This window comes from Notamacropus eugenii, chromosome 3 (assembly GCF_028372415.1).
Source record: "Notamacropus eugenii isolate mMacEug1 chromosome 3, mMacEug1.pri_v2, whole genome shotgun sequence".
Lineage (NCBI taxonomy): Eukaryota > Metazoa > Chordata > Mammalia > Diprotodontia > Macropodidae > Notamacropus > Notamacropus eugenii.
In genome coordinates this window covers 311,720,333-311,737,165 of record NC_092874.1, presented here as the reverse complement: position 1 = coordinate 311,737,165, position 16,833 = coordinate 311,720,333, and the positions used below count along the sequence as shown (strand labels likewise).

At 37.6% G+C, this 16,833-nt stretch overlaps 1 protein-coding gene across 8 annotated transcripts in view; it reads right to left on the bottom strand.

Annotated features, from left to right (window-relative positions):
- Window positions 1-11,888: 11,888 nt before the first annotated feature.
- The window catches only part of MLLT3 (MLLT3 super elongation complex subunit), a 319,195-nt gene continuing 314,250 nt past the window's right edge, over window positions 11,889-16,833 (bottom strand). For 6 of the 8 annotated variants that reach the window (XM_072596671.1, XM_072596676.1, XM_072596678.1 and 3 more), the window contains one exon: window positions 11,889-14,597. In XM_072596671.1, the coding sequence (XP_072452772.1) occupies window positions 14,466-14,597 (132 nt within the window). In that variant the 3' untranslated portion in view covers window positions 11,889-14,465. The remainder of the gene's footprint in view (window positions 14,598-16,833) is intronic. The other 2 variants (XM_072596673.1, XM_072596672.1) reach the window with 2 other exon arrangements.

Below are 16,833 nucleotides of genomic sequence, written 5' to 3'. Positions count from 1 at the left end.
GAGTCTATACATGGCTCTGTGCCCTTTTGTATTTTTATCGTGATTTGGACGTGAATATCATGATCCTCAAATTTTCAGATGACACAAAACTAGGAAGGACAGTTAACACTGTGAATGACAGCTGGGACTAAAGCAGATCTTGGCAGGCTAACACACCAGACTGAATTAAATCAAATCAAATTCATTAGTCATATATATTTTCAAAAAATTCAACTTCACAAGTATAAGATGGGAAAAGCACATTTAGATAGTAGTGTATCTGAAAAAAGATCTGAGAGTTTTAATAGACTGACTGCCCAATGTGGCAGCCAAAAAAAAAAGTTAATGTTATCTTGGATCACATTAAGAAAAGGGAAAGGGATGCAATAAGCATTTACATAGCACCTATTATATGGCAGGCATCATGATGAGTGCTTTGCAAATATTCTATCACTTGATCTAGTAATGTTAATTATGCTAACGAGAGTTAAAGATCTTCCCCACCCATTGATGGACCTGCCCATTAAGGGACCTGCCCTGACTAGAGGAGATCTGTTTTGTAGGAAGGCCTACAATTTTTGTTAATTTCTAGTGAGGCACTGGTTCTCAAGGGTTGTGATGCTCTCTGGCTCTGAAAAGTGTATAAACACTTTGAGGTGAGGTTTTATTTTGGGGCTTGCTCATTGTTAGTGTTTGTTTGGCCAGATGAGACTCCAGGAAGCTGCTAAGGAGTCCCCTGGCTTTGAAAACCCAGATGTTGGTGCTTCTCTGTCTGGTAACTATGTATGTTTGTAATGATCAGACAGGTGGAGTTGTCTGTTGATCTGTGATGTACGTACTGCTTACGGGCAGACAGTTGGAAACTGTCTGTTGGTCTTTATTTCTCTGTTTGTATTTTCCCTGAAGTTCAGGGTGCTCACTTTTCCCCCTGAAGTAAGTGAATGATATATGTGCTTGATTAAAGTAGATTGTTGACCCCCTCCAAAGTTGCCCACCTTTTAGAAAAGCAAACCTAAGAACCTGTACAGCAGGCCCTTGTATGTGTACGCCAAGGTCCTTGCTGATCCTCAGAACACCACAAGCAGGTCTTTTGTCAGTCTTCATTTTCTCTTTGACCTCTCTGCAGCTTTTGTCACTACTGATGACCCTCTCCTCTTTGATACACCTTTGTCTCTGTTCTGGTTTTCCTCCTATCTGACTGCTCCTTGATAGATTCTCCTCCCTTTAACCACAGGTGTCTCTCAGGATTCTGTCCTGAGCCCTCTTCTCTTTCCCCTCTATACTATTTCACTTGGTGATCTCATCAGCTCCCGTGAATTTAATTACCACCTCTATGCTTATGATTCTCAGATCCACCTTTCCTGCGCCAGTCTCTCCTGACCTCCAACCTTACATCTCCAGCTGCCTTTCAGACATCTTGAACTAGATTTCCAGGAGAAATCCATAACTTATCTTTCCCCTAAACTTCCCCCCACCCAACCTTCCCTATCACTGCGGAGGATATATAAACAGCCTTCTTAAACTTTGGCACTTGAATGTGAACATCATACTTGAGATGTGGTCCACCTAGGTCAGAGTACAGAGGAACTATCACTTCCTCATTCATGGAAGCTATGCCTCAGCTAGGTGCCACCATCCCCTCAGTCGCTTGGGCTTATAACCTAGATGTCATCTTTGATTCCTCACTATCTCTTACCCCACCTCCCCCATATTCAAGTGTTGCCAAGGCCTGTTGTTTTCACCTTTGCGATATCTCTTGAAAATGCCCCATTCTCTCTTCTGACACCCACATCCCTCTAGCATAGGCTCACATCACTTCACACATTGGTTATTGTAATAGCCTGCTGGTGAGTCTTCTGCTTGGTGCCTCAAGTCTCTCCCCACTCCAATCTATCCTCCATTAAGCCACTAAAATGCAGAACCAATAATGTCACACCCCTACTCCATAAAATCTAGTGGTAACTTCCTATTGGCTCCAACAGCAAATACAAAATCCTCTGCTTGGTATTCAGAGCCCTTCATAATCTAGCATCCTCTTAACTTTCCAGTCTTTTACACCTTAATCCCCAACACATACTCTTCAATTTAGTAACACTGGCCTTCTGTCTGCTCCACAAACAAGACACTACTTCTTTGGCTCCCAGCATTTTCTCTGTTCTAGAATACTCTCCCTCCTTCGTTCTGACTATTGACCTCCCTGGCTTGCTTGCTTTTAGTTTCAACTAAAATCTCATCTTCTACAGCAAACTTTCCCTAAATGCTCTTAATTCTAGTGTCTTCCCTCTGTTAATTATTTCCTATTTATTCCATATATAGCTTGTTTTGTATATATTTGTCAGCATGTTGTCTCTCTCATTAGACTGTAAGTTCCTTGAAGGCACTGACTGTCTGAGCCTCTTTTTATATCTTCAGTATTTAGTGCCTGGCACATATTAGGCACTTAATAAGTGTTTATTGATTATTAACCTTCATTTTATAGTTCAGTAAATTGAGGCAAACAGAATTTAAGTTATTTGCCCCAGGGTTGCATAGCTGTAATAAACACTCTGATGATTCTCAAATTCACCGTTCTTGCCCCAATCTCTTTTGCTGACCTCCAATCTCAAGTCTCCAACTGCCTTTCAGACATCTCGAATTGGAAGTCCAGTAATCATATTAAATGCAATATGTCCAAAACAAAATGTATTATCTTTTAGTTCTTTAGTGAGCGTCTGAGGCCAGATTTTGAATTTTTATCTTCCTGACTCCAGGCCCAGTACTCTATACACTGTGCCATTGGGCTGAGACATAGCTTCCATGAATAAGGAATTGATAGTACCTCTGTACTTTGACCTGGTTGGACCACATCTCAATGATGTTCACATTCAAGTGCCAAAGTTTAAGAAGTGTATTGATAAACTGGAAAAGGCAACCAGGATTACAAAGAGTCTTGAATCTATCTCATAGAAAGACTACTGTTTGAAGAAACTGGGTGTGTTTAACCCAAAGAAGAGAACTCTGTGGGGGGTGGGAGGAGAAAGGGAAGGGAAGGGAGGGACAAGTGATGAATAACATGATAGCCACCTTCAAAAATTTGAATTTAATTTTTAGAACTCAGGATGAATGGGCGTTACCTCACCCGACATGAGTACCTGAATAAGATCTTGGCCTAAAGGGGCCAAGGTCTCCTACTGCATCCTGGGTCATCTCCAGTCATCCTGATGAATATCTGGTCACTGGATTCAGATGGCTCCGGAGGAGAAGTGAGGCTGGTGACCTTGCATAGCCCTCTCTCGCTGAAAATAAAGTCAAGTGCAAGTTATATCATCATTTCTCTGGTGGCATGGTCTTCTTTGGCAAGGAAGGATGAACACAACAGCAACAATCTGAGATGTATTCTCTTTGGCTGCAGAACCAGGAGCAACCAGAATTATACAGATGCAGATTTAGATTTATGCCAGAAAAAATTTCCTAACAATAAGAGCTGTCTAAAAAGGAAATGGGATGTCTTAAGAGAAACTGACTCCCCTCGCTGGGATTTTCAAGCAGAGATTACACTTGTTCCGGCACATTACAGTGGAGATTAGGTTATAGACTGGCCTAGATGGGGCGATGAGGTCCCTTCCAACTCTAAAATTCTGAGATGCTGTGACAATCCCTTCATAGGGATTAGGGTGGGGAGTGAAGGAAGTATTAGCTATCTTGTTTTCATCCAATAAAAAACTAAGGCCTAGAGAGTCAAATTGCCTTATCCATGGAAAAGTGACAAACTGGCAAACAACCAACACTCCACTGATAAAGAAGAGGCTGTTTATATAAACAAGAGGCAGACTTTTTGCAATATGTAATATTGCAAAGGAAGTAGAGATGCAATGATTCAGGAAATTAATAATGATAAGCACTTTGTATAGAAGCACCAATATATTTACTTTAAGTAGGTCTAAAATTGAGAACTTTTAGCATTTTAGCAATTCTAACTATGGACCCAAGCAGTGATGTTCATCATCACATGATGGCCATTTCTTCAATCTACCAATACATCAATAAGTATTTAAGTGCCCAGTTTGAGTCAGCCACAGTGCTAGGTGCTGAGGATAAGATGACAAAAGTGAATAATTGCAGACCTTGAGTTTCAAGTCCAGCCAACATCTATACACACATTTGTTTATACAAAATAAAAACAAGTGATTGGCAGAGGGACCACTAATGTGGGAAGATGGAGAAAAGGGTTGGTTCAAATGTTGGTGTTTAAGCAGAGCCTTGAAGGAAACTAGGAATTCTGAGACTAAGGTGGAAGGAGGACATTCCCAGAGTGGTGGAGATCTAGTGTGAAAGGAGGAAATGGAAGGTCATGAATGAAAAACAGTGAGACCATTTGGCTGGATCATTGTGAGAACAATGGGAGTAACATGGAACGAAGCTGAAAAGGTAGTTTGGAACCAATTGCAAAGGGTTTTAAATGCTATACAAAGAGGTTTAATTCTGGAGGCAGAGGGGAATCTGAGCAGCGTGTGACATGATTGGATTTGTCTTTTAGGAAGATCATATCAGTAGCAGTGTGGAGGATGGGCATTTGGAGAGACTTGAGTCAAGGAAACCAATGATGAGGCCAGTGCAATATCTGTGGAGAGAAATGCTGAAGTGAGCAGAAAGAGAGGGGCAGATGTGAGATGTCGCGGAGGAAGAAACAACAACATGTGGCAAATAAGAGGGATCAGTGGGGAGCTGAAGATGATACTAAGATCGTAAACCTGATTGTGTCATGACGGCAGTGACCTCCAGCAGAAACAAGTTAATTTGGGTTGAGCTCTGAGAGAAAAAATGAGCTGGATTTTGAACTTGCTGAGTTTGAGATACCCATCAGACGTTCAGCTGGGCATGCCCAATGGGCAGTTTTCTGGCTATGTCGATCTGGGGGTTGGCAGCATTAAAATGGCAAGCAGAATATCTATTAATCACTTGCTGTATGCTAAATGCTTAGAATGGAATTATAAGCAAGACAAGCCCTACCCTGAAGGAGTTTACATTCTAATCGCTGAAGACGGCACTTCAAGAGGATCTGGAAAGGTCAGGAGGACTGGGGGAATAACGTAATCCAGCTGTGAAACTGAAGAGAAAGGAAGAGACACATTGAGGCAAATGTATTATTTCTCAGTAAAGTATGAGATCAGGGATTCTTGCAGTTGTAAGACTTGGTATGGGAGGTGTAAGTAGAGAATGTTCTGGAGACAATTCTGGATGAGTCACTTGTGAATCTCTCTTATGATAATCCATTTTTATTTTATCAGCGTGGGAATTCTAAACATAGAAACTTCTTCCTCCAATGCAAGTCAGCAACTCTTAGGGAATTACTTGAGGCACTAAATTAGATGATCTAACCATGATCACACATTTTTTTTCAGAGTTGGGACTTGAACTGAATTGCTTCTGACCCTAAGGTTGGCTTTCTATACACTACACAATTCTGCCTCTCAATCATCGGTTTGAATCGTTCAGAGAGATAAAAGAGGCAGTCCTGTCAAAATGTGGAAAAGTTTCCACCTGATGCCTCAATTGAGCTACATGGGTGAGAGTGTCTATAATACAAGCTGTGTTTTTTGCAACAGAGGACAAAAAGGCTATTTTTCCCTACCTCTGGGCAACAAATGAAACAAAGAGCATTCTCTGGAAATGTCAATTTTTATGTTGAACCAAGCAGAGATTAGGAATAATTTTCTCTGTTCCTATAATTTGTTCAGTTCATTAAGAACTACCAAACCGGTAATAAATCTGTGTTGAAGTTAAGATTTCAGCAGCCCAGCATAGTCCCACTATGTGATATCTGCAACTCTCAGATTTGATGTAACTTGATCAGCAAGCAACCTTCTCTCCAGTAAGTATTATATTCAATCGCTTAATTATTTGCCAAAATGAAATGGTATTGTTCTCACCATGGTAGTGTTTTTTCCTTCCTGTCTAGTCACCAGGGCATTTTCAGCTGCTTCAATGAATGCAGGTCCTTTATGAGTTTTAACTTTGGTGCATATTTGCCAGTTTTCTAACTGGGCTAGACCCTTATAAAAATTAGCTTGTTTAGCTAAACCACCACCTTGATTAGCTCATATACAAACACACATTCACACAAAGGTAGATTGTGTGTAACTTTGAGGGGAAGGGAATTCTTAACCCCTTTCATGCCAAAAGAAAAGGTTTCCTAAGTTAGCTATTTCCATTACCTTTAATTCAGCACTTTGGAAAGCAGAGGTGACACACAAAAGCTTTTTTCAGTAGTGGTGATGGTAATACATACCCACACTCATATTTTTTTTCTTCTGACCAGTCATAGGCTTTGCAAAATGAGTAGTTAAAGTTTGCTATTTAGTCTAAGGGCACAAAGTATTTCCTCTTTGCAGATGTTAACGTCAACCACAAAAGTCTCTTCCACAGAAATTGTAGACACTCTTACAGTTTTTAAGAGGCATTAAAATTTTGGACAGTTACAGTTTAACTGTCATTCTAAGGGGAATCTATGAGAAGACCAAATATTTAATTATCATTAAGGAGAAATTGTCAATGGTGTTGGCTGAAGAGGAGATAAAGCACCAAGAAAATGTATTTCCTAAAAGAATTGAGTTTACCCCTAATTTTATGAAGGAATATAAAGAGAATCCTTGAGAAGAAATTTCAAGTGGTGTCCCGAGAGAACGGAGTGATGGGATTATGTTTCCAGAATTGGCAATTCACCAGTTGTAGAAACAGCTAAAGGTGACTTTGGATATGATCTTACTGATACATTGACTTTGTTTTATCTTTTGTTACACTAGAAAAATAGTATAGCTGGCAACCCTTCTGTTTACTTAAAACTAGGAGATTGGGGATTTAATAAAGTTGAGCAAATGCTTAGTATTTAATAAACTAAGGTAGGAATTCAGAGTAAATTGAAAAAGTTGTTGCAATCTAAATATGTAATGTGAAAATATCAGAACATATCCCCTGATTACCTTGGAACCCAGGATGAGAATGAACAGGAAAAATAAACTAGAAGCAGATACAGAGAAAGTTATCTTCACCTAGACTGCACATGAATCTGCTCATTCAAATCATCATTATAAAATATTAACTGTTGGGTCATAACAATAAGATGCATAGTTATATGGGAAAAGAGTTGGGTTTGGACCTAGGAAATTTGGATTCAAATCTCAACTCTGCCACTTACTTTCTATTTTATTCTGGAAAATAATTCAGTGTCTCTGAGACTTGGGCTCAATATCTGTAAAACAATGAGGTTGGACAGAGCCACTAGATGACATCTGAGAACCCTTCTCAGACACAGATATCCATAAGCTACTTTACTAAATTTGTAAGATGAACAATTAAAAAGCAAACACAACCACTCTTCATCAGGTATCAGTTTTAAGTGGGATAGTTATTTATGCCATTTTGTCTACATACAGTAGGAAATAGTCTGTCTCTGCTGTGAGGTTTATCTAAGTCTTTCTTCAATTCAAAATTATTGTTGTTGAATTATTTTTCAGTCATGTTCAATTTTTCATCACCCCATTTGGAGTCACGTCATTCCATCGAGATTTGCCATTTCCTTTTCCAGCTCATTTTATAGATAAGGAAACTGAGGCAAACAGTGTTAAGTGACTTGCCCAGGGTCACACAACTCTTAAGTGTCTGAGGTCAGACTGGAACTTAGGAAAAAGAGTCTTCCTCTCCAGGCCCAGCAGTCTATCTACTGCTCTACCTAGTTGCCCCAAAGAACACTTATTAAATGCCTCCTAAAGTATGTGCAAGGCACTGATACAAAGACAAAAATGAAACAACCCCTGCCTTCAGAGAAGTTATATTTTACTCAGGGTGTGGGGGTTGGAGAAAAGGGGTCAATATACAACATTTAAATAAGTAAATGAATACAAAGAACAGTATATACAAAGTAATACAAAGTAATTTCAAGGAGAATATTATTGGAGTAACTAGAGGCAAGAAGAAAGGTCTTATCTAGGAGGTGATACCTGAGCTGTGCTTTGAAGGAAGCTAGAGGTCTACTAGGCAGAGCAGAGGTGCAGAGGGAATCAACTCCAGGCATAGGGACCAGTGGTGTAAAGGCACATCAAAGTGTTCTTACGCACGTGTGTCTACTTATATACCTGTCTTTCTTTTTCTCTACACAATCATCCATTAAAGAGATGTTGACATTTTTATAAGACATGTTAACTTTGTTCATCTTAAAGCACTTTTACTTAATATGTACTTTTTCCATGTATAAGAGCTCCCACCAGGTAAAAAAAATCAATCGACATTTTCTTTATAATTCACTCTTCTTCAAAAGATTATAGTACAAGAGTCAAAATACATATTTGCATCTAATTAAGAGCAGTAGTTTAGTCCTTCTGACTTAAAGTCTACTTTCTCAATGTTCTCTTAACAAGGAATACAGGAAACATCAAATAACTAGATACTTAATAGAATCAGTTCTTGATAAAGAAAGGAAGGTACCTAAACTACAAAGGGGGAAAATGAGCATGGTGATACAAAAAGCAATGAAAAGCGTTCTCATTCTCCCAATCAAAAATAAATTAGGTTTATCATTCATAATACTGAATGGTATTTAGAAATAAAATTGAAACTTTGAAAAGATTAAATACTCATAATTATCAAATATTGCTGATAATTATCCTTTCAAAAGGCTTAAAATAATTCAAGGTATTTCATTTTATATTTAAGTAACTTAGTTGTGTCAAAGGATTAGATGGGTATATAAAAGTATAAAACGTTTCACTGTTGGGATTTCAAAAGGGGAGATTAATTTAATTGACCTTGAGCATAAAGGGGATTGACAATTCAGAGTGAAACATACTAATTTGTCTAGCATTGTTTGAAAAATGTTTATCACTATGGCATTTTTCCTGACCTTAGATATCCTTTTTTGCTTTTATATGCATTTCAATGTTGCTACCCACATATACGCTCAGAAACATGAGGAAAACTTTTCACAGAAAAAGATCATTTCTCTTTGGATTCACAGATGATACAATAGTTGCAGAAACTTTTTGTGCTAAGATGACCTTTGCTTGGTGAAGGGAGCAGAACTGGCCTGTGGTTTCATTGGCAAAGGGAACTGCCCATGAGGACGTTTCCTGTACCAAAGCAGATCAAAACTGCTCTGCAGCCAATGGTTTTGTCTATGGTCATGCAGCTACGATGCTCTTAAAATGACTATATCACTCTCACAGAGAAGACTGGCCTCTCATTATACTACGCTACAATTCACGAAATGTCAATTTGTAAGCAAAATGTTCATAATGCATGTCAATATATAATTTCTCATCATTTCATTAGGGAATGTTTTAAGTATTAAGATAACCTGATGTCTCATAGATCTGATGGAATATTTATATTTCCTTAGTTGTCTTTTTGTATATATTTTGTATATTTACATTATATGTGCATATATATTTGTTCTGATATATATATATATATATATATATATATATATATATACAGTTATTTATCATACATTGAGAGAGGTAGCTTGGTGTTGTATGGATAGAAAGCTGGTATCAAAGTCAGGAAGACTTAGATTTAAGTCTTGTCCCTGAAACACACTGTGTGACTCTGGTCAAGTCCCTTACTCTCTCACTGCTCAAGGTCCCAATCCAAGACTCTACTGTAGAACCCATTCCCACTGGTAAAGCTAATTTCCTCACTGGGAGTTCTCAATACCAATTAAACTACAGGTTGTTTCCATACATATGTATATGTATGTGTATATGAGCCACATGTACACATATACACACACAGAAGATGCACAAAACATTGTAATTTTATAGTGATCCCTCTTAACTAGTCAGTGTTATAACCCATAACTTTCAGGGACACCTCTACTTCCTCTCCTCTCACAATTTAATCCTTTGTAATTTGGCTTCTAACCTCATCATTCAAGTGAAACTACACTCTCCAAAGTTATCAGTGATCTTCTTATATGTCACATTTAATGGTCTAATCCTTTTTGACCTCTCTGCAGCACACAACACTATTGACCACCTTCTTTTCCTCATGTGCCTGCTTCTCTAGCTTTTCATGACACTATTCTCACCTGATTCTACTAAGATTTCTCCTTCTCAACTTCCTTTGCTGTTTAATCATCCAAGTCATTCCAACTAATCATGGCTGTCCTCTAAGCCTCTGTCCTGGAAGGTCTCTTCTCCCTCTGTTCTGGAAGGTCTCTTCTCCCTCTGTTGTTAGCCCGCTTGGCCATCCCACCAGCTCCCACTGATCTAATTATCATCCATGCAAATGATTGTGTCACATGTGCAGATGATTTCTATATTTCCATATCCAGTCTCAGTTTCTCTCCTAAGCTCCAGCGTCACATTGCCAATTGACTTTTGAACAGATGTTCCAAAGGCATTCAGACTCAACATGTCATATATCCAAAATAAAGTTATCTTTCCCACTAAACTCTTACTCTCTTTCCAAGTTATTATTGTCAAGGACACTACCATTTTTGTAGCCACCAAGGCTTAAAATCTTGGTGCTATTCTCAGATTTTCAAACTTACCCTCCAATTTTTCTGTCACCTTGTCATTTCTATCGTTACTGTATCTCCCACGTCCCGTCCCCTTCTCTCTACTCACTCAGCTTCCACGCTAGTACAAGCCTTCATAATCCCATACTAGTGACTTGTAATCTTTCTACCTCATTTTCCCCCATTCCAATCTATCCTACACTAAGCTGCCAAAATGATTTCCAAAAACACAGGTTTGAACATGTTACTCCCCTATTTAACAAATTCCAGCATTTCCCTATTTTGCCTAATTGAAGGATCAAATACAAAAGCTTCTGTTTGGTGTTAAAAGGCCCTTCACAATCTGGTCCTTTCAGACTTTTTTCCAGGTCTTCTGAACATTATTCCCTTCTCTGCACTCTGAAAACAAGCTATACTTGGCTCTTCTTTGCACAGGAAAATCCAACTTCCAATGCCTTGCCTTTTCACTGACTACCCCTGGGCCTAGAATTCCCTCTCTCTTGGCTTCTCTAAAGACATTCTGCAAAATTCAATGCCATACACAAACCTACTTCAATACCTTCCCTCGCACTGTATGTACATCGTATATAGTTAATGTCATGTTGTCTCCTTCGTTAGAATGAGGTCCTTGAGAGCAGGGACTATGTTGTGTGTTTTTGCCCTTCTTATCCCATCACTTCGTATCATGCCAGGAAAATGGTACGTATTTAATAAATACTAGGTTTGGAGTCCAGAAAACCTGGGTCCAAACTGCACCTCTGGCACTACTTATGTGGCCATGGGCAAATCATTTAAACTCCATGTAGCTGAAACACTAGAACTTATCTGATAAGTCTAGGTGGGTTTCAACTGAAGCTGGGAAAGGGAGGTCCCATGCTAAGAGTTCTTATCCTGGCTGATGAAATCAGATATTTCCTGTGGGTGCGTAATTTTTTTTAGTGTGGATTCATTCTCCATTGATGTAGGTTAAAATGACACTACATCTTAGACTGTTTCACAAGTTATCCTGACTAAAAAACATCCGACATTTTGCAGACAGACCTCTGATGATGACCTTAGCCAGGTTCATCCTCAGTGTTACTAGGTTTAAACCATCTACAGCTTCATAGAATTTCCAGAATGTCCAGCCTACTGGAATAGTCTTCCAGAACCCAACAGGACACTGTCATTATGGTAAAGAACCAAAGGAATAGCACAGCAGTGGAAGCTTTTACATATATAGGTTAAATGCATTAAAATGTGACTAATTCCCCCCTCCCCAACCAAGAAACATTATGTTGTAGCAAAAGTATCAAAGTTACTATAACCAGGATAAAGTGCATGCTAAACAACATTTTTAACAAATTCTCAAGATAAGCATTTATAAATATGGCAGCTCTATGTGGGTTACTTTAAGAGAAGTATGACTAATGGTAAATAATTGAAAAAAGGATTTATTGTTTCTGCATACAAAATTAGATGAAAATAGCTAATGTAAAACTTTTTTTTAAAAAAGATCAACACCGCATGACTCTTATTCTATCAAAATTTTGTGGAAAACTCAATTTGCTATCATCAAGAACAGGGAATAGTTACATTCTTCTCAATTTTAACAACAGATCAGAGACTCTTCATTTTGGCAATGTTTTCAAGGCAATTAATGAACTTCCTGTATATAGATCTAAGCTCATCCCCAAAGTAGGTACCTTTAATTTTTTCCATCATTCCCTTTGGAACATTACTTATATTTTCTTTGTGCTTGGCTATTATTAAGTTCAAAGATGAAATGTCTTTATGTAAATAACAGTTCTATAAAAGGGATGTAAAGTTATTCCCCTCCCCAAATTCTGAGTTTTTGCCACAAAATTTAGTTAGAAAAGTCAAAATGGTCCAAACTACATATGTAAGTATTGGGTTTAACTAATAAAAAGATACCAAGTTGACTGTGTACTAGGAGTTCAGCATTTTTCTTAAAGATTGCTTTGAAAATTTGCAAACGGTTTCATATAAACATTGACCCTCCCCTATCCCCCACAACGTTTAAAAAAAAAAAAGAGCCAAACCGACACAAAACCCAACATCGACCACCAAATGTCCAAATGATTCAGGAAGAAGATTCTTCTGCAATTGCACATTGAAATGTGGACTCAACAACAACTGTTTCAAGTAACTTTCATGCCAATCATCGTTAAGAGTCATAACATTACTGAGAAAAGTACACTTGTTCTTTTGGAAGGAGCCTTACAGAGACCTTCCATGGAGCACGGTTGGAATCATAATTTAAGATTTTTTTTTTAAAGAAAAAAAAACAAAGTCTTCTCTTTGGACGTAAAGAAACAATGAAAAAAATTCCAATTTTGATTACGTAGAAATAACTCCACTATGAATCCGCATTTACATTAATGGACGCCTGGAAATACCACTTTCTATACAGACACTAATCCCAATATGTAAAAGACAGTATCTGGCACGTAAGTAAACATGAGAGATACCGATCTATCAACAAGCATCATGTTTCCTTAAAGCCGATCCACTGAACAAACCTTTGGATCCAGAAGTATTTCTTTATTCCTCTTCCTTTCAGAGAGATGAGGTCCTAAAACAAGGACTTGGGGATCCATGGAGAGGATGGAGTTACAGCATCAAAAGTATTTTTGGCCTCCCCCCCACCTTTGAAAAAAAATCATCTGCTTTGTTTTACATGCCACAGGACAGAGTCCCTCCTGGTTTAAACATAAGGGTTCATCAGGTAATGAAACAATCATCCTCTTTTCAGCAACTGAAGAAATTCTTCTGGAAACACAAGTGTGCTACCTAAATAGCTACTGAACTGCTGAAACTGCAAGTCAGTCCATAATCTAATGTCATTGTAGAACAACAAAGAATTGTTTTCAAAGAAAGGATTTTAAATTTTCAAAGGTTAAAAAAGAAAGTCTAAGCAGATCATGTTAACAAACAAAACTCTCATCCCAGTTTTATGAAAAAGGTAGGGAATACATGGGTAGCAGTAGAGTGCTGAAAATTCCAACTAATAAATAGTTCCAAATTAAGAATTTTCTACAACATTTCTTTAGAAAACAGGACCAGTATTCTTTTTCTTTCCCTAAAAAAAAAAAAAATTAATGATCCTGTGGAATGCCTTCACTTCCAGAAAAACAGACATGAGAATGTTGATGGCAAGTCAACTGGATTTGGGACAGTTTACAGTAACACTTTTTGGTGTTTTTCTTTTGTTTGTTTTTTTAAAGTCTTCTGCTTTATTGACTAAAGCTAGAGAGCAAATCATACAGTCCTATTTTCTACCAAGATCTAAGATCAATGTATGGATACAGATAGACTGAATCCAACTCAAAGCAGAAAGACCCCAAAGAAAATCAGAACTACTGTTTGGTCCCTCTTCCTTCCCAATTGGTATTTTGTTTCCAGAACTGGGAGAGAAAAAAAAGACAGAAAAATAAGATTGTAACATTTCAAGTGACTAAGAAAAGTCATCAGTAAGTGGTATAAAAATGGGTAAGGTCACTGGGCACTGGTCCTGCATCAAAGGAGCATAGGTGGGACTCGAGTAGTTATTACATCTAGTAGTGTCATTCCCTCAATGACATTAGAATAGCTGTATGTAATAATAAATAGATCAGGTATAAGGCAGTGTGTTGAACATGTATTTATCTTGTGGAAGGGAACCCCACAGAGAGATACATGATACCATACACATTCATTAAGAACGAGTTTTTTGTTTTGTTTTGAAACTTTTTTCAAGGCTATCCAGGCTAACTCTTCTGGAGTATTTCCTTGGTAAGAAGAGCGATCCTCTGAGTCTTGTCACTTAACTTCTCTCCTTTATCAAGAGATGATGACTGGCTTTAAAGAAAAATAAAGCTGAAGAGGGTTGTTTCATTTTTATTTTTTTCCTTTTGGTTGCATCATTCTGAGTGTTTCATATTTAAAAAAAAAAACCACAACCAAAAAAAAAAAAGAGCCCCGATAGTTTTTGATGTATCCAGTTGCTGTATCCTCAGGATGTTCCAGATGTTTCCAGGTAACTCTGTAGTTTACGGACTGTGGTTTTATCCAGAGAGCAAAGGTCAAAGTCAAAGGTTGTGTTCGTGATATGAAAGTGTCCAGTTTCTTCTATAAGGTTTACAATCTGGCAAAGTAAAAAAGGAGAAAGTTTTAGAAATGAGCAGGAGATGAAGATAGGGGTAAAGAGGGAAAGATGGAGACACACTTTTAGTTCAATAGCCACAGTGATTATGTCCGGATATACTTCTATAGAAATGAAGAGGGGAAATAAATGATGGTGAACATTTTATTTATAACAAGAAGACCCTGTAGGGAGGAGCATATCTGAGGTACATCTATTGACCTGTGTTCACTGGGAAGTCTACCATTTAAGGAAAAATATATACTGTCTTTAACATCAGCAACTGAGTACATCTTGCCATTTAATCACTCACACCCTTTAAAATGCATAACCAGCTTTAAAAAAAAACTATATGCTGGTATAGTCTCTCTCTATGTACATATGCTTGGCACATTTCCCCCCGCAAAAGTGGGAAAACTATAGTGGATACTAAAAGGAATTTAAGGGCAAAAATATCAGAAAAGCTAGGATATGACCATACTTCAAGAAGTTTGGGGGTCAGTACTTAATTTCAAAAACGCAAATAAAGATTCTGAGATTCATTCAATAAGTTATGACTGACTGAAAAATTGTAATCATAGTACTTAACACAGGGAGTGAACATCTGAAATAAAGGTATCAGTTATCTTCTGATAACTGCCAAGGTAGAAGGCTAGGCAGCTGAGCTGAAGAGGAACTGAGAGCCCAGTGGGAAGTTATTATGGAAAAGGAAATGCATATGTTGATTAGGATCTATTGAATTATGAACTCTGAGGTCAAAACAAAGTGATGGTTCTCATCTTCATTATATCTCCAGGGCCTAGATAGCATCACAGGAGCTTCATAAACATTTGTTTGAGTAGATCCTGGATATTTTTGCCTTGTTCACTCTCTTCTACTTTTATTTCTTGCTCCAGATAATTCTTTTCCCTCAACTCTCTATTTTGCTCTGGCACATCTTTCTTCAATTCACAGTACAGAATGGAAACATAATTACAATTCACGTTTATTAAGGGTTATTATGTTTCCCAGTCTCAGTTTCAAAAATTGTTTACTCAAAACTTTTAACTCACCCACTGCAACAACCAGAAAACTGAAACCACACTTGTTTTCATTTGTAATATGGGAATATTTAATTAATTTCAACTACCACCATTTCCCCTTCAGGTCAGTGACTCTTGACATGAACAATGATCTTATCTTTACCTTAGGACACTCATAATTTTAATATATTAATATCTTACCTTACTACATATACCTTAAAATATGCAGGCAGCATAATATAGTGAGGGAGTTTAGGAGGGTTAGGAGAGGGAACCACCTGATTTGGAATGAAAGTATATGGGTTTAAATGCAAGCTCCGTCACTCACTATTCATGGGAGTAATTCAATTAACCTCTTCAGGCTTCAGTTTCCTTTACGGTGAAATGAAGAATTTGGACTGGATGATCTCTGAAGTCCCCTCTTGCTAGGCAGTTTCTACATCTCATTCATTTTCATAGAGCTATTGTTCATAGATCTGGATTTCACTGCAACACTTAAATGATGCACCCAACCTGCAAAGAACCTTCCCAGCCTCCATTCAATATTTTATCTCTCAAGTCATTCCAGTTCTATTTTTGTGTGACAATAAGATGATGGTTACTTTCTACATTCAATTTAATGGTTACAGGTAATAAGGTTTTTTCCTCCTCTTAACAGAGAAATATCATTTATAATAAAATTCAGCTATAGAAAATAGCCACTTTAATTACCGGTAGATAACCTAAACTTACAAGTAAAAAGATTATTACCTTAATTTTACAGATTGAAAAAATAAGACTCAGAGATTAAATGACTTTTCTACTTAGATAGTAAAGAGCAGAGATATAACTTAAACCCAGCTTTTCTAAGGCTAAGAGCAGTGATGTTTTAGCACTGGCCTTAACTTCAGAACATCTCAGTTTCTTGAAAAGAATCAATGAAAATGAAATGAATCAATAAATAAATGTGGATCATTCTTTTTTCCTGGTTCCAGACACCAGCAGTAACAATATGGCACCTTGGGCAGAGAGCCAAGCTTTTGAATTTTATTGGTTCATCCCCAGAATCCCAACATATTCTTTATAAGGAATGAGAGCTCCACTTCAGGGATGTTAATTATGATGAATAGACTAGAATTTAATTTAACTTCTATCTAACCCAGTGTATGACTTGAGAGAACCAGTAAGCATTCTTTATGCTAATTAGCATTTTGAGAAGGTTACTGAAATATCATGTG